The 20,587-nt window shown below is 53.2% G+C and overlaps 9 protein-coding genes across 9 annotated transcripts; 5 read left to right on the forward strand and 4 right to left on the reverse strand.

The window, feature by feature from the left end:
* Positions 1-708: 708 nt before the first annotated feature.
* Positions 709-1,524, forward strand: METBIDRAFT_41060 (uncharacterized protein; the record flags this gene model as incomplete). The annotated part of the gene is made up of 2 exons (XM_018857347.1): positions 709-1,104; positions 1,345-1,524. 2 exons carry the CDS (start codon positions 709-711, stop codon positions 1,522-1,524), a joined length of 576 nt encoding a protein of 191 aa, XP_018711957.1.
* Positions 1,525-1,898: 374 nt separating this feature from the next.
* On the forward strand, positions 1,899-2,558 carry PEX17 (Pex17p; the record flags this gene model as incomplete). The annotated part of the gene is made up of 1 exon (XM_018854133.1): positions 1,899-2,558. One exon carries the CDS (start codon positions 1,899-1,901, stop codon positions 2,556-2,558), a length of 660 nt encoding a protein of 219 aa, XP_018711958.1.
* A 2,876-nt stretch (positions 2,559-5,434) lies between these two features.
* Positions 5,435-6,250, forward strand: METBIDRAFT_78406 (uncharacterized protein; the record flags this gene model as incomplete). Its single annotated transcript, XM_018858878.1, has 1 exon — positions 5,435-6,250. The coding sequence occupies one exon, from the start codon at positions 5,435-5,437 to the stop codon at positions 6,248-6,250; it is 816 nt and encodes a 271-aa protein (XP_018711959.1).
* Positions 6,251-10,371: 4,121 nt separating this feature from the next.
* MFG1 (Mfg1p) lies at positions 10,372-10,935 on the forward strand (the record flags this gene model as incomplete). The annotated part of the gene is made up of 1 exon (XM_018855141.1): positions 10,372-10,935. A coding segment is annotated over one exon (564 nt), but the record flags the coding sequence as incomplete, so codon positions are not given.
* A 1,183-nt stretch (positions 10,936-12,118) lies between these two features.
* Positions 12,119-13,468, forward strand: METBIDRAFT_16313 (uncharacterized protein; the record flags this gene model as incomplete). Its single annotated transcript, XM_018854634.1, has 1 exon — positions 12,119-13,468. A coding segment is annotated over one exon (1,350 nt), but the record flags the coding sequence as incomplete, so codon positions are not given.
* Positions 13,427-17,126, reverse strand: TIF4631 (translation initiation factor eIF4G). Its single transcript, XM_018855953.1, has one exon. It carries the CDS (start codon positions 16,811-16,813, stop codon positions 13,919-13,921), a length of 2,895 nt encoding a protein of 964 aa, XP_018711962.1. The 5' UTR covers positions 16,814-17,126; the 3' UTR covers positions 13,427-13,918.
* Positions 17,127-17,478: 352 nt separating this feature from the next.
* On the reverse strand, positions 17,479-17,958 carry METBIDRAFT_11966 (uncharacterized protein; the record flags this gene model as incomplete). Its single annotated transcript, XM_018854134.1, has 1 exon — positions 17,479-17,958. One exon carries the CDS (start codon positions 17,956-17,958, stop codon positions 17,479-17,481), a length of 480 nt encoding a protein of 159 aa, XP_018711963.1.
* METBIDRAFT_31972 (uncharacterized protein) lies at positions 17,676-18,685 on the reverse strand. Its single transcript, XM_018855954.1, has one exon. The coding sequence runs from the start codon at positions 18,276-18,278 to the stop codon at positions 17,958-17,960; it is 321 nt and encodes a 106-aa protein (XP_018711964.1). The 5' UTR covers positions 18,279-18,685; the 3' UTR covers positions 17,676-17,957.
* A 720-nt stretch (positions 18,686-19,405) lies between these two features.
* Positions 19,406-19,705, reverse strand: METBIDRAFT_42360 (uncharacterized protein; the record flags this gene model as incomplete). Its single annotated transcript, XM_018857535.1, has 1 exon — positions 19,406-19,705. One exon carries the CDS (start codon positions 19,703-19,705, stop codon positions 19,406-19,408), a length of 300 nt encoding a protein of 99 aa, XP_018711965.1.
* Between the last annotated feature and the right edge of the window lie 882 nt (positions 19,706-20,587).

Here is a 20,587-nt window from a genome sequence, read left to right on the forward strand (position 1 = left end):
CTGGCTTTCAATTCTGGCTTCTGGCCTTGAATTCTGGCTTCTGGCTTCTGAATTCTGGCTTCTGGCTTCTGAATTCTGGATTTGAATTCTGGCTTCTACCTTCTTAATTCTGGCTTCTGGCTTTGAATTCTGGCTTCTGGCTTTGAATTCTGGCTTCTGGCTTTGAATTCTGACTTCTGAACTCTGGCTTTGGATTCTGGCTTCTGGCTTCTGGCTTCTGGCTTCTGGCTTCTGGCTTCTGAACTCGACTCCGGGCCGTTGTTGGGCTGTTCGGGCGGGCTGTTCCTATCTTTGCTGGCGGCGCTTTTGCTGGGCGTCTATCTTATCTTCAGTCTCTCAGAAGTTCAACACAGGCCTGGCAGGGGTGTACAGCGGGACTGGAAAAACGCTCGAGCTCTCCCCCAAACAAAGCGACCTGGTCATGGACTTGCCTGTCCGATAAGCCGGCACGCGGCGGGGCGCTGTGTGCAGGTCGCCTTGGGGGAGGGGTCCCGGCCCTTGTGTCTGGCGGCCCCCTCCCCCCGGCCAAAGCGCCACGGCCCGGATCCGCGGCGCCGTGGCAGCGTGCCCCCCGATTTTCGGCCGTTTTGCTGGCGTTTTGGGCCCGCCACGGGGAATCAGAGACACGGGCCCGCGCGCACGTGACCGGCCGGCTGCGCGGCCAAGGCCGGCCATCGCATCGCAGAGCACTTGGCCCACTATACTGGTATGTGGAATTTTCTCCGGCAGCCCTGCGCACCAAAAGCCCGGCTCTGGCGGGCCCACGGCACGCTGGCGCTCACGCCGTCCGAGCTCCGGTTCAAGCAGAAGCTCGAGGCCGCGGAGCGGGAGCGGCGCCAGCATGCCCCGGAGTGGGAGAAACGGGAACAGACCCTCCGCAAACGGTATGGCACGTGGAACCCGACGCACAAGCTCTCGCGGCAGCAGATGAACGACATCCGCGACTTGAAGGCGCGTGCGCCGGGCTTGAAGACCGTGCAGCTCGCGGACTTCTTCAAAATCAGCCCGGAGAGCATCCGCCGTATTTTGAAGTCCTCGTGGGTGCCCAGCGAGGCCGAGCGGGCGAAGCAGGAGGCGCGCGGCGAGAAGCGCAAAACGGAGAGTGTGCAGCGGAAACGGGCCGCGGTGCTTGGAGAGGCAGGGGGGGAGGCAGGGGGAGAGGCAGGGGGTGCCCTGGGGGAGACTGCGGAACCGGGCGTGCCGGTGGAAAGCGACGGGCCTGGGAAAAGTGACGGGCCTGGGAAAAGTTATGGGTCCGGGAAAAGTTATGGGTCCGGGAAAAGTTATGGGTCCGGGAAAAGCTACGGGTCCGGGAAAAGCTACGGGTCCGGGAAAAGCTACGAGTCCGGCAAAAGCTACGAGTCTGTGAAAAGCTACGGGTCTGGGAAAAGCTACGGGTCTGGGGCCCCGGGCCACAGGGGCGGGCCCAAGTATAAGCACCAGAAACACGGGCCCGCGTCACGTGACGCGGACCGGCGGTGGCGGAAGCCCTTCACCGAGGGCGTGGGCGACCTTCTCGAGTGAAGCATGTACATAGAAAACACTCTGCCGACCGCCGGTTTCCAAAGCCCGACCAAAGCCCGGTGAAAAGCAGGGCCAGGATCATGGCCAAAAGCATGGCCAGAGAGCAGGGCCAGAAATACGTGGCCAGAAATACGTGGCCAGAGAGCAGGGCCAGAGAGCAGGGCCAAAAGCATGGCCAGAAATAACACGCCCAAAAAAGGGCCAGAGGCACACGGCCCAAGAGCCCCAAACCAACAAAGAAAAAGTGGCTCGCCCCAGAGACACGCACCCGTGCATCCCGCACCTCACCTCACCTCCTCCCCACAAACCACACCCTCCAGGCTCTTTCCTAAAACCCCCCGCTCTTTCCCACAACACGGCTCTTTTTCCCCCGCATGTCCGTGCCGATCCTCACGATCCCGGAATCGGCGTTCAGCGCCGCCGCGCGCCTGCCCGCCCTGCGCGCGCGCCGCTCGCAATTGCTCGTTTACATGCTCTCTCTCACGCGAGCCTCGGCGCTTGCCTTGGTGGCCGCGTACTTGGTGGGCTTTTTGGCGGCACGGCCGCTCATGGCCTCTGCCGTGGACCAGCGCATCGAGTTTCTCGAGGCGTGCCGCGCGCGGCTCCGCGGCTTGTACTTGGCCGTGATCGGCAAGGTGGACCACATCCCCATCATTGGCATCGAGCGCGCGGCTGGCCAGACACGCAGAATCTACGCGGACTCCGTGTGCCAGACCGAGGACTTGGCCAGGGCGCAGCAGGCCGCGGGCGCGCGCGCCGGCTTGGGCCTGGCCGCGGTGCTCGCCCAGTTGCGGCTTCTTGGCGACCGGCTCGGTGGGTGCCGCGGCTACCTGGCGCTGGAAACGGAGCTCTGCCGTGCAATCGGCTTCTCGCTCAAGGACTTGCGCCTGAGGGCCGAGCTCGTGCACTTCGACGCCAACAAGCTCTTTGTGGAGCCGGGGCCCGTGGTGTCGCGCAAGCCGCGCCACATGGCGCGCGAGGTCAAGCAGGGCATCCGCACCATCAAGGGCATGTTCATGAGCGGCCGCGCCTAGCTGTGTTGTGCTGGGGCGCCGGCTGCCCTGTTGTGATCTGCGGTGATCGTCGGTGATAAGTCGTGATCTGTGGTGATCTTCGGTGATAAGTCGTGATCTGTGGTGATCTTCGGTGACATGTCGTGATCTGCGGTGGTCTGTGGTGATCTGTTATGATATATCATGATCTGTGGTGATCTTCGGTGATCTTCGGTGATATGTGGTGATATGTGGTGATTTTAGGTGATATGTCGTGACCTGCCGTGATCTGTGGTGATATATCGTGACCTTGTCCTGATCCATTAATATGAATGACACCAGACTTGATGGCACCTACTGTCATGGCACTCTGGCGCTGGCTGGATTCATGCCTAATAATCTCGAGCCTGGTTCGATCGCCGGGCTCCCCACAATCATGATAGGCTGGTGATGCAAGACCTGGCGAGGTGCGGTATACAACAGCTTCTGGAACCGCCCCCGGCAGTCTCTGGCTATGCTCGGTCTCGGGAACGGGCTTTCTCGCCAAACATCGTCTTTCTGGACCTCCGTTTCTTTGACTCCCACAACCATACACCCGGGCCTCACCTTACATGAACTATCTTGTAATGACAGAAGTGTACAAGCCTGTCCCTTCTCCAACGATGTGCACAAGACTGGAGAAATTTACTTCTGAATCTGAAGCTATACACTGTGAGAAGTATGCTTATGGGGAGACTGGCTATATGTGCCTCTGAAAAGACGCCATGCTCCTTAGATAAACCAAAGCAGCCTGCTTTCGATATCACAGTTATAGTATAATCAAATGACTGTCCTAATACAACTAACTGACCAGTGAAACTATGGACCAGAACGTTTTTCCCGAAATGGGAACACCTGAGGGAGTACTAGTATCCAACATTAGCTGACTTAGCTCTCAGCGGTTTAAAAAAAGCTGATATAATCATGAATACATTAGACGAATTCATTAAGTGTCAAAGTACGTTGGAACTAACATAGATCACTTATAGTTAAAGGTACGAAATTTACAAAGGAAGTAGAGGTTAGATTCAGCTTTAAGAATAGTGGAGACATTATTATCGTCCATACCGGTAATAAGCTTGTGTAGAACTTTCATAGTTTTATAAAGAAGAAGGAAGGGAGGAACAAAAAAGAGTAGACGATACAACAAGGAAGGCACGGATAAAAATGTACCTGTTCAGACCAAAGCCCTAATTGTCTTGCCTCCAGAGACCACAGATCGACTTCCAGCGTACCCTCTGTTAACTCTCTGCAGAAACCTTCTGAGGGTATAGATGGCATATTCTAGATAACGTCTCAGAACGGCCTAGCATTATCCAACAAAGTGGGAAAGTACAAATATTGAATCTGTGTTTTGAGAAATTCTGGCCAGCCGGGAGTACAGCAAGCGATTCGTGATTAGTGCTGAGCTTAGAGCAGACACCCAAAAAACCGTTTCTTCCTGAGTGCACTAATTTAGAGCGAGGTTGGCAAAGAAGGCGGACTCTTCATATGCCCACAGCCTCGTCCATCTAATTCTGGAAGGCCGATGGGCATGCAGAGGCATAAATAAGACACAACACCAAGCAACCAGTCTCAGTCTTGAATGGACACTGTGTTTCCCAAACAAGGAGTGTTTGAAGAGGATTTCCCCTTTAATATTTCATTCCTATACGCACTTGGAAACATACTCAATTCTGAAATAGTTCCTTTGAAGAAACGGTATCAGTTACATTAATTAGTGAATCTTCTGGCACCACTCTGCACTGCATTCGTCTTACCATACATCATACTTTGCGGCTAAACAAGTTGTCGTCATAAAGACTTGTTTTGGCCGAGCAAGCTGAAGTTTCAGTGGTACAAAATTTTAATCTCTTCAACACCTCGGCTTTCGATACAGGAGTAGGAGTAGATAACTACTATATCTTCATGATACCATTCATCCTACGCTTAGCCGATAAGACGATCTAAATGATGTATTTGAAAGAAAGTCTGTTTGTCAGTGAAATCAACAAACTCTTGGTTTCCGAGCTCTTGAGCCGTTCTGCTTCACCGTGCACCTCCCAAGAAACGGCAACATTTTCAGTGCAATATGAATGCCTCCCCTGGAGCATCACATCAGCACGTCATGGTACAGCCAGGACCACTCCTGATTTCTGGAAAGCATGCCAGGAAAATACGCAAAAGAAGAAAATTCCAATGATTTGGTTGAGCCATGGCACTCTTCATACCCCAAATACGACATTCGTGGATTGGCTCGACATTACCCCCAGAACAATGTTCTGATGAAACCCAGAGAAAAGCCCAAGGCAAAGCAGCCATCTGTACGATTTGTGGTGTATTCGTAGCCAAGCCCGAATTACAGTCCCGCCAAGTTTTTTTGCTTTTTCGAATTTTGCAGACGTCGTTTTTAGTATATGCCTGTCTACACTCAACTTGCGGAATATTGCAAAGTATTGCATCAAGCCAGGAGAACTCAGCGAGACAAAAATTAAAATACTAAAAATAAAGAAGCCAGTTTTCTCTGCATTCCAAACGATACAAGTGCCAGAAACCGGACCATATTCCAATTGGCTCCTCGAAATCGAGCTCTATTTTATACTGTGCTCTCATGCTCGGGCGGCCCTCCAGAAATGGCGCGCCAGGCCTGAATGCTCACCTGGCCCTAGGAACAGTCTCCAGATGAGCAAATCCGGCGTAGCCACTGTGAAGAAGCCTGCCCGTACCTAAGCTGGCTTTGTGCTTCGGTAAGATCAACAACAAAACAACAATAACAAAAACAACAACACAAACAACAACACAAACAACAACACAAACAACAACAAAACAACAACAAAACAACCTCAATATATAAGCTCGCAGATATCCAAGCAGCAGAGCACCAGTCGACCGATCCCACCATGTCTGCCCGTAGATCAAGACAGAAAATCGCATACAGCGACGACGACGATTTCGACGCAGCACCCCCCCAAAACGCCAGCGACTCGGACGACGCCAGCGAGCCTGAATTCGACGAGGACCCCGAGGATTTCGACGATTTCGAGGACGAGGACCACCAGCCCCAGGAGGCCGAGGACTCGGCCGAGGAGGCCTACGAAGCCGAGCCCAAAGTGTCGGCTAGGCCCCTGCGGGGCGGCCGCCCGGTCCGGGAAACCAAGAAACGCCAGCTCACGTTTTACGAGGAGGACGATTTGCTCGACAGCGACGAGGAGGCCCCGGCTCCCAAAAAACGCGTGTCGGTCAAGCTCAAAATCCCCCGCCGGGCGGCGCCCAAAAAAGAGGAGGACTTCCTAGAGCCGGAGCCGGAGTACCGGCCCGACGTGCTGCGCATGACCGAGCGCCAGCGGGCCCGTTTGGCCGAAGACGAGCCCAACGAAAAGTACGAGGAACTGATGTTCGCCCGCATGGACGAGCAGCTCCTAGCGTTGAACAGGAAGACCCAGAAAAAGAAGGAGACCGCGGAGGAGATTGCCGTGCGCAAGGCCGAGAACGCCCGCAAGCGGGCCGACTACAAGATCAAGCAGCTCGAGGAGGAGAAGCGCGACACGTTGAACAAGTTGTTGAAGCGCCGGGCCAACAAGACGCGCGAGAAGGAGGACGACGACGAGTCGGACTCGAAACAGACGCTCAAGCCCCGACGGCCGGTGGTGGGGCACGCTGCGCTCATGCGGTGGGTGAGTCTGTCGGCCGGCTCGGTCTTGGCCTTCACGGAGTGAGGGGCACGTTGTGGGCGCCGATGAGACGGGAGTGGCTTTCCAAAGATCAGAGGGTGTTTTGGAAAGGAGAGGAGCCTGGGCTACTTTGCCAGAGGCTTCCAGGAGGCGAGTCGTCGAGCCTGCAAGAGCTTGCTTTTACTTCATGGGCGTTTTTATCCATGGGCTTTGTTTCCATGGGCTTTGTTTTATGGGCTTTGTTTTATGTGCTTGTTGGCCTCAACACCCAGAAACCCTGTCAGGCGGCAAACATCGAATCGTGACTCATCCGCAGAGATGTCTCATCTATGATGCTGCGGGTCGTGCTACATCCCTTCCCTATAGAATCAGCTGTGGCTCATTGTTGCATGCTGATGCGGTAAGTGCCAACGGACTCGAATGATCCCGAAACAGGAGCCAAACGTGAGCGATATCGGGCAGGAACTTTGGCATGCACATGAACGGCTAGATAGCAGGGTCCGTCGCAGGGGGAGATTTCCCTTGTCTGTCTGAAGTCGCAAGGATTTGGAATTTCTGCGGCTTCTACTGCTCGAGCAGAGAGCATGTGCTTTTTTAGCATTAGTCGCCATCAATTTCTTATTATGGATTTGGCCAAACCATCCAATTTTCCTAGTATCAAATATCAAAAACTTTCGCCGGCCGCGTGTCCATTGGAAGAATTTCACACTTGGAACTATGTCTTGGTCCTCGTGATTTTTCTTTGAGCCTTGTCAGAAGACATAGCCTCGCACACCCACACCAATCTACGACCTTATTCACATTCTCAGCTCCTTTTAGCCATGTATGCATCTCGAGGTTGTTAGACATGAGGTACATCCTGTTCCCCTATGTGGCTTATATAATCCATGGCACAATGTCGCCTTTGTGGTTGCTAAAGCCCCAGAGAATGAACCGAGTAGGCTTGAACTCTTTTCATATGGCGTGAGTCTCCAAATGTATCGAAAAGAAAGGGATATGTGACTCGTGCGTTGCCAAGGTGCATGTATTGTCCAGAACCCTTATAAATGCTGGGTTCTTGGTGTGCTTGAACTGCTTGACGCTGTCAAAATCACGACTCTTACATTCACAGAATATGCTTTTCAGCATTTGAAATGATTAGAGGAATGTCGAGTGAAGGGACAAATTTGAATACATACGATACGAGGCGAACACCTATTTGATGGAATTATTCTCCTATCCCTCCCAAGACAGACAACTATTTTGGCTAATCACCGCATATACGACACGCCAGAGAGCACACACCAAGCGTGGTTTGGGGACATTTGACTGGAAATACCTGCCAGCCGGAAATTAATATCAGGACACTTTTCGCAAGCAAACTGCATTCTTTGCAGATGCACGAACTATTGCATGATCAGAGCTTATGCATAATTTCAACGTTACCTGATGAAGCAAACCACCAGAAAAACTGAGCATGGTTTGGCCGGACTGGATCTATATTTTTTCGAATGAACCGGTGCAAATTTGGAATTTCGTCTAATATCCTAGCGGGTACTGAATATCCTCAGATTAAGTTTGTCAAAATTGGACCTCTTGATTTCCAGTCTAGTTGAATTGCAAACCACACTATACAGAATGCACCCAGAGACTCCTGGTGAAGCCCAAGGAACTTTTTTTTGCCGTGTCTACCTTTTTCTGGAATAATTGATACTGAGCAAATAAAGATTATTCCCGTCTCCATGCAGAAAATAGGAACTGGAGTGCGTTGCCTCGTGCCCGAGCTTCATTTCAGCTGAACATTGACCAAAATTGGCCACAAAAGTCAAATTCGAGGTTCCCACAGTTTCAGAATCATTTGCATGACTCCATGAGTCAAATACATGAGTGTCTAATCCTCCCATCTCCTGACAAAAGCTTTTTGGTGACGTAATACTTTCGGAAGGTGAACGCGACTGGTGCACCCACGCCTCGAAGCTTATTTCCAATTTCTCTTTGTTCGCCAAGTCAAAAACGAAAAAAAAACCAAAAAAAACAGCTGATGTTTTCTGTACATGCAGCGGCGTGAAATCATCAGGCTCAGAACTAAAGATTTCATAACGCACACTAAAAACTAGGCCATATTGCCCCAGATATCTAGACGAGCGCACCCTGCGCGCCAAAGCTACTCAAAACCGGTGTATAGGGTTTCCCATAAAACCCATTCCGCGCAATCAGAACCAAGCAGAATTTCTTGACCAGGAGGAAAAGAACGCTCCATGCATCAGGCTGCGCGAATAGCAAGGCATACAGTACCTCGGGTCGTTCCGGCCTTTCGTACAGTGGGCGCAAAGTCTGGCACGTCATGAAAAGCCCTCCAGAAACAAAACGCATGGATCGGGCTCGAGTGTCCGCATAGAGTTGTCTGAGTTCAGAAAATTTGGCATCAAGTGATGTGTAGGAGAAGGCCTACATATTTCAGCCTGCAGGGGCAGAAGGCGCGCGTATGATGCCGCAGCCGAAATATATCTGCAGCGCAGAGAGAACTCAAATGGACTGTTGATGGAAAGTTCGGAAAGTTTTCGAAAAGACCGCGACTATCGGGTCTCAGAATGGCGGAAGCAAGACCGAAAAGACCCATTGCCGGAATTTGTTTTACCTGCACTGCATTTTACCTGCGAGATTATACCACAGGCTTATGGCTTAGCACTACGCAATTGCATGAATACGGCCGAGTCCCTCAGCAAGGTGTGCGAGCACGCTGGATGAATTGTGTTTCAGGAAACCGAGGGCCCGCAAAATAGAGAACAATCTGGAATGGACTGAGACGTTAATTCTTTATTTGCCTTTGCGGAGCCTTTTCTTGGGGTAGCCTAGTTCAAACTTTTGTTAAAACTCCTCACGACCTGCGAAATCTCAGTTTTCCGCCTCTCCGGCATGAAAGCCTCTTCCCACACAGTACTTGCATGATGCATCCAGAAGAAGGGCAATGCCGTTGCTCGACAAGCTGGTCTCTGGTTCAGGCAACGAGGGAGTCATCTTTACACTAGCCTTATGGGCAATTTCATTCATCTCTTTCCTGTTGTTTTCTCTGTTGCACCGTCGTTTCATCGCTGTTTCAGCATCAGTATCGTCCCGTACTACAGCCGCGTCCTTCGCTCGCGTCTCACCACTATCCCGAAGCTTGACTCTGTCACCTAGTCCATTTGTGAAAGAGGTGCCAAAACGCCACAGAAAGCCCATCTTAAATGCAGAAGATGGCGGAATTTGGCATGAGTGACCGGCATGGCCAACCGCACGTCTTTGCCGAGCCCGGCCCTCCAAACAGCGAAAACGCCATGTATCAAAACGGCCAGCTGGCCCATCGCATGGCGCCTTCTCCACACATGGAAACACCACAAATACCCCTGGGCCCGCCCCAGCCGTCGACGGCCCTGGAAGGATATATTATTTCTATGCCTCAGATACACCATAGCAACACGCCGGTGCTGACCGGAGGGAGTTTTTCGGAGCAGGGCAGCGTTGACCCTGGAATGAGCGAGCAACAACTCCAAGCACTTCAGCAGAATCAGCAGAATCAGCAGAATCAGCAGAATCAGCAGAGTCAGCAGAGTCAGCAGAGTCAGCAGAGTCAGCAGAGCCCGCAAGACCAACAAGGCCAGCAAAGCCTTCCGAACCGGCAAGACCAACAAGGCCTACAGAATCAGCAGAGTCAGCAAGGTCACCAAGGACCACAGAGTCAGCAAGGCCACCAGGGCCCCCACAGCCAGCAAGGCCCACAAAATGAACATAGTATACAGGGGCAGAACCAGCAGAACCCCCAGAGCCAGAGCCACCTTCAAATGCACGCGCAGGCACCAGGCAGCAACGGCGCAAGCAGAGCCCCGCAAATCAGCAGGCATGGCCCGCACGACCCAAACAGACAACCTCAGAATAGAGCCGCGCCGGGACCGCCCCTTGGCGTCCCCGCTCCCCCCAATCTCCAGCAGGACGCAATCAACGCACGAGCCATACGAAGAAACGCAGCAAACGCGGCCATCATGCGGATCTTGGACTTGGTGGAGCTGATATCCAGCGCCCCGCCCGAAATGGTGCTGTCGCTCCTGTTCTGGGCCCGCGTGTGCGACGCGTTTTTCCGACCCTCGTCGACAATGAGGTTTTCGGGCCCCGACCACCAACCCGTGCAGGCACCGGACGGGCTCCTCCCGTCAGCCTCGAACCTGTACCAGCTCAATGCCAGCACGGCACCACGGTTTCTCCACGCACAGGCCATTGCCAACTGTGTGGCCAAACACCACCTCAGTTTGACCGGGTTCCGGTACCTGTTTCTGGAGGAGGGGCACATGACACTCATGTGCAGGGTCCACGTTTCCTTCTACTACAGCGACGGCTCTTCGGCCACGGCGCTCGGCACGTGCTGCTTCTTCATGGCCCGAGACCTCCACGTGCAGCAGCTAGACTGCCGGATCTCCGCGTTCCAGAGGCTGATCTCCATGGAAGCGTTGCAGCAGCGGTGGGCCGCACACCAGGCCATGCAAAAGAACGGCCAGGTGCAGCCGCAAGACGGGCGCGGCCCCGACTTCTACCAGCACATGGCCCTGGACGCCGAGTGCTGCAAGACCATGCAGACTTGCGGGCTCTCGCCCGGCGCCATGCGGGTCATGCAGATCGGCGACGTCATGGCCTGCCTCCATCCGCTCATGCGGTACACGCGGGCCGGCAATATCGCATCGCCCTTGAGGGCACTTGAACGCTTTGTGGAGACGAAATCCCAGCACTTGCATCGGGCCAGCTCACGGGCAGCGCCACCCGGGCCGCAGCCCCACGCGTCGCCCAAAACACCGGCTACCGACGAGCCCAAGACTGCCCGGAAAAGACGCAAATCCAGCTCCATGGACAGCGCCGTTAAAAAAGAGGCGATCTGAGGACCGCTTTGCGCATGTGCCTGATGGCAGTAGATGGCGGTGGATGATGGCCCTTCTTCCAAAGCGGCACGGGTGCTCCATCGGACGTCTGTTGGCAACCGGGGCAAAACGCCGGGCCTGTGTCCATATGGGTTAGATTGTATGAGTGTCCCAAGACTCATGTAAATTCCAGGACTTTCGGGTCTCGGACTCCCACCCCGAGTGACCTCCGCCGCTTTTCGTAACAAAGAAATCTTTGTTTTCTTGCAATACAAAACACTTTCTTCAAACTCGGTTTAGATCGTGTCTCAGGTCAGGTGTTCCGGTAAGGACGAGATGAAGCCAGTCAATCTCACGGAGGACGACCTAAAACTAGTCAATCTCACGAAGGACGAGCTGAAGCCAGTCAGCCGCAGGCACTATCCAGGGACCCAGAACTCAATGATGTGTGACTAAACTTCTGGGAAACGCCCATTCCGCGGATAGTACCAGCACGACCTGTCACCGGCGTTTTGAGCAGCGGCCTTCGCATCATAAAGTGCGTCGCAGCTAAAGCCACTGCAGCGTTCGGATATAAGCGGCATCAACGACACAATAGCGAAAAAGCAGCAGGTCAGGCGGGGCTTTCAACAATCCACCGCCACAATATGATGTTTTTTCTTCAAAAAAAAAGACTCATGACTGGAGACATGGGTGCGCCTGGGTCTTGGGTGCCCAGCCACCAACCCAGTCCAGGCCCGGTTTCTTTTTTTTTCTTTAATTCCCAGTGCATTGTGTCACACAAGGCCCGTCACAGGATCACCCGCAGAGCCTTGCCCGGGCTCCCTTGCCGTATGAAAACTCGTTTCCACTACATCAGCCAGTGCTTGCCTCGTCTAATAACTCCATATATTAGCATGCGCGCACCCGAACATGCGCGGCGGGCCTACGACAAAACCACCCTCAGCACCGCTCACAGTGCTCTGCTTCTCCTCCTTCGGTCCCCTTGGTGGCCATGCAAACATGCCCTAGGCAGCAGCCCCAAACCTCCACCATGGCCGCCCAAAACCTCGCTGCCCTCGCCGCCACTTTCACCAAGCCTCTCACCGAGGTCATCCGGCCCCAACGCTTCGCCCAGTACATCGGCCAGGATCATCTTCTAAACTCCACAGACGGCGAGATCTCCAACTTCTTGCGGCTCGGCTACCTCCCGTCCATGATTCTCTGCGGGCCGCCCGGGGTGGGCAAGACCAGTCTCGCCAGGCTTCTTGCCGACGAGGCGAACTATGTATTTGCCGAGTTTTCGGCCACGCTGTCGACGGTGGCAGACGTCAAGGAGCTCCTGTGTGCCATCGAGGCCGAGAACCTCAAGAGGCTGCGCCAGCACGTCTCGCGGCTCCGCGTGCTTGTGTTCATCGACGAGCTCCACCGGTTTTCCACCGTGCAGCAGGACTATCTTCTACCGTTCATCGAAAAAGGAACGTTTGTCTTTGTGGGTGCCACGACGACAGACGCCCACAAACGCGTCCGGCGCGCCGTGCTCTCGCGGTGCCACTTGTTCACGCTCGTGGCGCCCGCGGACCGCCACCTCCTGGAGGTGGTCCACCGGGCCATTCTTTACGAGAACATCCGGCGCAAGGTGACGCAGAAACTCTGCTTCTTGGCCTACTCCGGCCTGGCCGTGCAGGCCGTGGTCAAGTATGCCAGTGGCGACATGAGAAGCGCCGTGAATCTCATTGAGATTCTCAGTGCCCGCCTCAGTTCCGCAGCCTATAGGACCACCGGGCCTGGTGGCAGTTCGCCCGTGGATGCCCCGGCAGTGGCCGAGGCCATCGCCACTCTAAGCAAGGCGCGGCTCGGGCTCCACTCCGAGCACAACCTCCCTCTTCTCTCCCATCTTTTGCGGTGCTTGAGATACCCTCAAAGCCACCATACAGAGGATATCCCAGCGGCAGTAGAAGGGGCTGGTGGCGGTCTGCTAGAAACGTGTCCGGGGGCTGGAGATGCAGATTCGGATTTGGAGAGCTGGTTCGATGAGGCCGACCGGCCTAGGTACGAGGGCGAGGATCCCAAGACAAAGGCCTGGGCCGACCACACTGTCTTTTCGGATGACGACGAGGCAGCGCCCGGCCCCGTATATTCCGACGACGAGAGGCATGTGCCCATCGAAAGCACAGACTTGTCCCGCCACTCGGCGTCCAAATTCAGAGTCCTCTCGGCAACACACGCGTGCTTGCAATTGTTCAGACGAGGCGAGGCTCCGCTAAGCATCCTCAAGTATCTTCTTTTGTTTACTTGCACACATGCGTTCCCCAAAAAAAACGAGCTAATCAAGGTGCTCTCTGTTCTCAAGGCGGTGCAAAAAGCAGGGAAGGGCGCCGAGCAGCTTTTGCTAAACTGCGTAGAAAGACTAGCCGGGACTAGCGACTACGAGCCAGAACTGTTGCGGTGGGCGTTGGAAGCAATGGGCGCTTACTTCCTAAAAGACACGAGCGGGGCTTCTTCGAAGGAAGGCAAGGCAAACCCCGAATACGAGGTGGTTTATGATGACATTTGGGTCGAGGAGTTGCTACAGGAGATCCCCAATATCGAAGGGCCAGCACGCTTGGGCATGCAGATTGTTTCTTTGGACCAGCTTGGGTCGGATTACACCCTTGGAGATTCCTGAACTGTCTCAGCTGCATCTTCCTGTCGTCACTCAAAACATCATCCTGTCGCCACTCAAAACATCTGGCGGAAGGCCCGGGGGCAGATAATCCTGTTCCTACTCTTTCAAGTTTACAGTCGCAAATATGTATATTACAATTCAAATTGGGATGGGAAAAATGCAAGGATAGCAGGCGGATTAAGCCCAGTGATATTATGAAGCCTTTTACTTTGCGGGGGCCTCAGTTTCTTCTTCGTCGTGGTCACCACCCAATGCGGCAAAGATGTTAGATGCCATGGAGTCTGTTCTTTTGGAAGCTTCGCGAGGAGCCAAGTTGGATGAGGGTGCACTTGGTTCTGGGGCATTTCTGTTCGATTGCACTCTAGATACCGATGTGAACCCTCTGGAATCTTTTGCGGGTGGCCTGGAGTCTTTTCTGTTTCCCCAGGACGATCCGGACCTCGAAGAATTCGATCTGGAATCACCGCCGCCAAAGCCGGAGTCACGGTTGCCTCCTCTGTTTTGTCTTCTCTTCTCTGCTTGTGCTCTGCCTTCTTCGATCTTCTTCAACTCAGCCTCGTTGTGAATCTCTTTGATTGTCTTTGGACCGGCGTCTTTCTTCAAAGACTTCCAGTTGCTCTTTTTCAAGTCTTGCAAGTCCATCAACATGAATTTGATTCTGGAGGAGAGCTCACAGTGGTCTAGAATTTGTTGAATGTTGTCGTAGACCATACTCAATGCAGCTCTATTTCTTTCCGAGGCCTCAAATCTTGGGCCGACAGTCTTGATCAATTGTGCCAAGTTCTCCAAAGAGTCCTCTGATGGGTCAGTCACATTCTTAGACTGATCTCTCAAACAACGCAAGATGACTTGGTCATTCAACATGTTCAAGATGTACAAGTTACCAATGAACTTGACCAAACCAAGACCTCTTCTCTTGGCAGCGGCCATGACATAATACTCTTCGGACATCATTTCAGGTTCCAATGGAGACCCGTCCTCATTTGTAGGAAGCTTGTCAACCCATCCTTTCTCGTATTGAACCTGACAGGTGGCCAACAAGATTCTTCTTGCCAAGTCACCACCAGTAGCAGGCTCGCCGTTCTTATTAAGCGTGTTCACATCCTTGACGTCGTCAGTAAGCTCCTTTGACATTTTAGCACAGAATTGGGCATACACTGACGACCAGTATGGCTCGTCACAAGCCTTAGCAAACGTCAAAGAGATGACCTGTTTGATCGTCTTGGCATCATCTTCCCAGATCGATTGTTTGCCAATCGCCAACATATCATTGGTGATAGGCTCGAACATCTCCAAGGTCAACTTGTTCAATGCGGAGTTAATCTTTCTTTCAATGTCCTCAGAATCAAGAAGCACAGATCCATCAAGGGCAAGCTTAACCTCATCCTTTTTAGCTTTGGACCTAGGCACCCATCTGTTGGCCGATGGAACCAAAGGCTTGACCTCCTCGGCAGGCTTGGGAGGTTCTTCGGACTCTCTTCTCCTAGACTGGGTTTTGTTTCTCAAAGACCTGTCTCTTGGGCCGCTCGAGCTGCTGGCTCCTCCTCCGCCACCTCTTCTTCTAGATCCACTTCTAGAGTTTTGCCTGTCGTTGAACTGGCCAAGTCTGCTGGGCATAGACCCATTAAATCTTCCGCCCAGCATTTGACTGTTTTGCCTGCTCGAGCTCATTCTCTGGTTGCCGCCGGGCATTCTTCTGCTGGAGACAATTCCCAAGTTTTCAAGCTTTTCCTTCCAAGCGTCGTCGATGGGGAATTGGACGTACTCTCCGAACTGGAGCAAGAACTGTGGGTCGTATCTGTATTTTTTGGTTTCGGACTTCCATCTGGCATCTGGACCAGTCAGCGGGTATGCATACGAGAACGAGAACGGATCTTCAATTCGCTGGGCGTTGTTCACTCTCTCGAAGTACAGAGAAAGGTCGAACACGGGGCCTTCACTGGTGTGTTCTTTTTCTTCGTCATCTTGTGTTTGCTCCTCTGCGGTTTCTTCGGGGCCCTCATGTTCCTGCGGAGCGATGTCACCGTCGGCGGTTTCAGTTTCCGTTTCGTGCTCTGTGTTTGATTTGGCAAGAGAATCCGTAATTGGAAGGTCGGCGGCGGCCTCAGCCTCTGGCTTTGAGGCCTCGCTGGCCTCCACCAGCGACTCCTTGGCGGACTCGACAGCGGACAGGGTTTCCTGAGGAGCCGAGACGGCGGGAGCAGCGTCGGCAGCAGCGTCGGTCTCGACTGTAGAAGCAGGCTCGGCAGCAGCGTCGGCGTCGGCGGTTTTTGCAGCCTCGGCAGGTTCGGCGTCGGCAGTTTCAGCAGGCTCGGCAGCTTTGGCGGGCTCGGCAGTTTCAGCAGGGGTCTCGACGGCGGGCGCGTCCACGGGCTTTGCAGCAGGCGGCTCGGGCTGCGGGGCCGCTGCGGCCTCCTTGGCCCTGGCCTCGGCCTCGAGCAAGGCCTTCTCCTCGTCCTTCTTCTTCTTCGCGAGCTGGGCCTTTTCCATGATCTTCTTCCGGAACTCCTCCGCGGCCACGGACTTGGCAGTGGCCGCGGCAGCAGCAGGCGAGGGGGCCGCCACGGGCGCTGGCGCCTCCTGCGCGGGCACGACGATCTGGGCCGCGGCCGGCTTGGGCGTAGAGGACGAGGACTTGGTTTTTTCCTCCAAGTCGACCTGCTTGCCGTCCTTGTCCGTGATCTTCACCTTGGCAATGCTGGGCGACGCCGGGAACGACTGCGCGGGCTGGGGCAGCTGTGGGGGGTACGCAGCGGGCATGCCACCCATGCCTGGCACCATGGCCGGCGGGTACGGGAACCCGTAGTAGTAGTTGCCGCTGTACATGTTCTGGGAGTAGGGGTTGTACGCGCTGGCGTACTGATTGCCGCCGGGGCTGTGGCCGGCGCCGTTGCCGGCCTTGCCGTTGTAATTGCCGCGCTTGTTGTGGTAGGGCTTGTTTCCACTGCCGCCCTGGTGGTTCTGTCTGTGGCCCGCGCCGCTCGCAGCGGCCGAGGGGCCCGCCGGGGGCAGGGGCTTGGCGGGGTGCAGCAGCGGCTGCTGGGGGGCAGGCGCCAGGGGGTGGTCCGGCGCGTGTGGGGCCTCGGGTTTGTCCGACATGGCTGTGGTGTAACGAGCAAGGGTGATACGGGAGCCGCCGGGGGAAACAAAAGCAATTCAGACAGGGGCAGGAGCGGGGGGCCGCCGGGGTTTGTCCTTGTGGATTTCAGGGAGCAATGGAGAAAACGAGCGGAAGGCGGGACTCCGAGTGTTTTTCTTTGTTGCTTCTCCAAGGGGGTTTGCGCTGGCGGGTAATTCCGTCGGGGGGGCAAACGATCAACCAAATAATTAGGTCCGCAGGGCTAGGTACACGCAGCGGGATCGGGGGGCCTCTGTGTTTTCAAAAGAGAAAAAGAGGACGGGTGGTCTGAAGGGCGAAAAAAGAGGACCTGGAGATCGGGAGGTAGTAGGGAATAAAATTTTTTTTTCCACTACGCTCGCTCGTTGCGGCACGACTTTTCCACTGCCGCGAGTGGTGCGGTGCGGCTGGCTGCGAACCTTGGACCAGGGGAGGAACCGAGGCGACCGACGAAGCGAGGACTGGACGGGGAGTTTTGCGGCCTGCTTTATTTTTGGACTGGGCCCGTTTTTGCAGCCTGCTTTGTTTTGTGTCTGCTTCGAATTGTGCCGGCTTTGTTTTTGTCTTCTTTGGGGTTTGTCTGCTTTGGGTTTTGTCTGCTTTGGGTTTTGTCTGCTTTGGGGTTTGTCTGTTTTGGCTTTGTGCTTTAGGTTTTTAATTCTTCGGCTCTTTTTTGTTTTGTTTTGTTGCCTGCTTGTGTGCTCGAGTCGTTGTTTGCCTGTAGGTGAGAATTCTTTTCCAGCCTGATGGTGGGTGATTTTGGTGCTTGCTCGCTCGCTGGTTTTTTTTCGGCTTGTTTTGACGGCCGGGGGTTTCTGAGCCGGCCGGGGATTTTTGTGCTAGCCGAAGGTTCTGTGCTGGCCGGTGCCTTGATGCTTCTCTGCTTTCTTCCTTTTTTTCGTCTTCTTGTCCTGGAAATCAATATTGCCGAATTGCGCGGGCTGCTAGGGCCGGACCATGGCTCGCTAATTAGCTTGCATGGGTCCGAGGACACAGCAGCTTTGAACCGCGTGCACTGGATGGAGACCTGGGAATTAATCGATTGCAGTGTCGCGCCAGACAGACCGGTATGCCGGGAAACAGACGGCTGTGTTGGAGATGGCGTTGCACCAGCGCCGCGCTGCATTACGTGGTGATCATGTATTGCGCGTCTCTACCGGGCATTTCCATCGAACATTTCCATAGAGCATATCCATCGAGCAATTTCCATCGAATATCTCCATCGAACATTTCCATCGAACATTTCCATAGAGCATCTCCATCGAGCAATTTCCATCGAATATCTCCATCGAACATTTCCATCGAACATTTCCAAAGAGCATCTCCATCGAGCAATTTCCATCGAATATCTCCATCGAACATTTCCTTCGAACATTTCCATCGAATATCTCCATCGAACATTTCCATCGAGAATTTCCATCGAATATCCCAATCAAGCATTTCCATTGAGCATTTTCATCAAACATCTAAATCAAGCATTTCCATTGAGAGTTCCATGAAAGATTTCCATCGAACATCTTCGATTTCTATTGAATATGCACATCGAGCATTCTCATCGAACATCACAACCGAACATCCCAATCAAGCATCTCCATTAAATATCTCCATAGATCATTTCCATCGAGCATCTCAATCGAACATCTCCATTGAGCATCCCCATTGAAAATCTCAATCAAGCATTTCCATCGAGCACTTCCTTCAAATATCTTCATAGAACATTTCCATAGAACATTTCCATAGAACATTTCCATAGAACATTTCCATAGAGCATTTCCATAGAACATTTCCACAGAGCATTTCCATATAGCATATCCCGCAAATATCCCCATCAATCTCAATTGAGCCTTCCCATCAAATATCCCCATCAAGCTTCTTCATTGAACACCCCCATTGGACATTTCCATCAAACATCTTTATCGCACATTCACATCGAACATCCCCATCAAACATCTCTGCCGGGCACGAAAAACACAATCACTTGGAACAGCACCCAATTCCAGACGACATTTCCCCCAGCACGCCTGGCGGGTGCACCAATCGCTTGCTCCGGCTGCCTGCCTGCTCCACCATGCACAGCCGAACCGGGGCCAACGAAACTGTCCTAAAAAATCGGAGTATTTCAAGAGCAAAATTCCCAAGTGCTGCCACGGCTTAATACACAAACACAACGAAGCCTATCCACCAGCACCTGTTGTCCAGCGTTCTGCGGTGCCCCAATACACCAAGTCTATCCCCAATAAGCCATATAGATACGGCGCGGCTATAAAACAGCCGTGCGGTCAAATCAGCTCAGCCCTAAAATACGCCCCTCGCCAAGCCACACACTGTGCCTCTATTTTGCCTGGCTGTTCCTCCAGCTTCTATGGCCGTCCCTCTAACACGGCAGTCTCTTTAATTATGAGCTCGGGCACCGAGGTGCGAAACGGCGAAATGCCGGGAATACCCCCAGAACCCACCAAATGGGACCCATACGAAGCCGGCCCCCTAAAACTCCATCTTATTTTCGGGAGGACGGCACCATCACGTGCCGTGTCCCTAAAACCCGCCCCGGCATTCCGCCGGAAAACGCCTGGTCACGTGCGCCGCCCGAACGGCAAGACCAGCTTGCCTAGAAGCACGACTATGGCAATGATGAACGCATACACAATCGCCTGTTCTTTCTTGGACTCGTTCTGAAAACAGCTGATGATCATCGAGTCCGACGTTTCTTCAGGCAGGCAGAGCTGTGCGTCTTGTAAAAGACACCATTCTTTCGTGCACTGCTTGCACTGGTCGATTCTCTCGACTAGCAGCTGCTCGTTGCATTGGCACTTACAAAACTGCTGGTATGCTAGGGCGGCCATGGCCCATGTCAATACATACAAAACCCTCATTTCTCGTTTTGTCAATACTTTTTTTAGGACCACGCCAAGTGAGTCCAGTTGATGGAGAGACCGGGGCATGGACATAAACCCGTGCATTTACAGGCAAGCCGGCGTGTCACGTGGCATGCACTGCCCAATCTGCTGGCTCTGCCCTCGAATTCGTTTGCATGTTCAGTGACACAATGCAAGTAAGCCCGTCATTTATTTCCGTTATTATCTTGCGGACCGTCTTAAGCATTATAACCATTACCAGGCCATTTGCTGTGGGGAACGGGAATCTCACAGAGTGTTTGATTTGTACCTACGCCGACTTATTCGCGTTGATGTTAATAAATTGGCTGAATCCACTTCTTAATATTTGAGCCTGGCCGGACATTAAGATGCAACATTTTTTGCAGTCGCATGGAGCGGACTTCAAAAAGGGTGTTTGTCTTGGAACTTTTAAAACATTAACTTCAATTGCAGCGTGGAGCGGCAACAGCTTGGAGTTTTTTTTGCATCCACATACTTGTTTGTGAGTCGAAATTCATGGGGAAAAGAATTTACTGGGAAATAGAATCTGTTGGGAATAGCTGTTGGAGTTATTGGAAAACACAGTTATTGAAAGCAAAAATTCACTGGGAAGAGTGATCGGAAAATACTGTGTATTGGATAAGCTTTCGGGAATTAGAGTTTATGGAGACTTAGGGTGATTGGGAATAGTTAATAAGGACTTGGAGTTTATTGGGAATTGTTTATTGAGAATGAGAAGGTGCTCGTCGAGTAATAGAGCTTGACTAAGAACGACCCTTGTTTCAGAGTCACGTCGCTATGTCGAGTCTGCCTCGGCTTGTCTTGCACGTTCAGAACCAGTTGGAAGAAATCACCTTGAATTCAACTGTTAGTGGCGCT

Source organism: Metschnikowia bicuspidata, assembly GCF_001664035.1.
Source record: "Metschnikowia bicuspidata var. bicuspidata NRRL YB-4993 chromosome Unknown METBIscaffold_3, whole genome shotgun sequence".
NCBI lineage: Eukaryota > Fungi > Ascomycota > Pichiomycetes > Serinales > Metschnikowiaceae > Metschnikowia > Metschnikowia bicuspidata.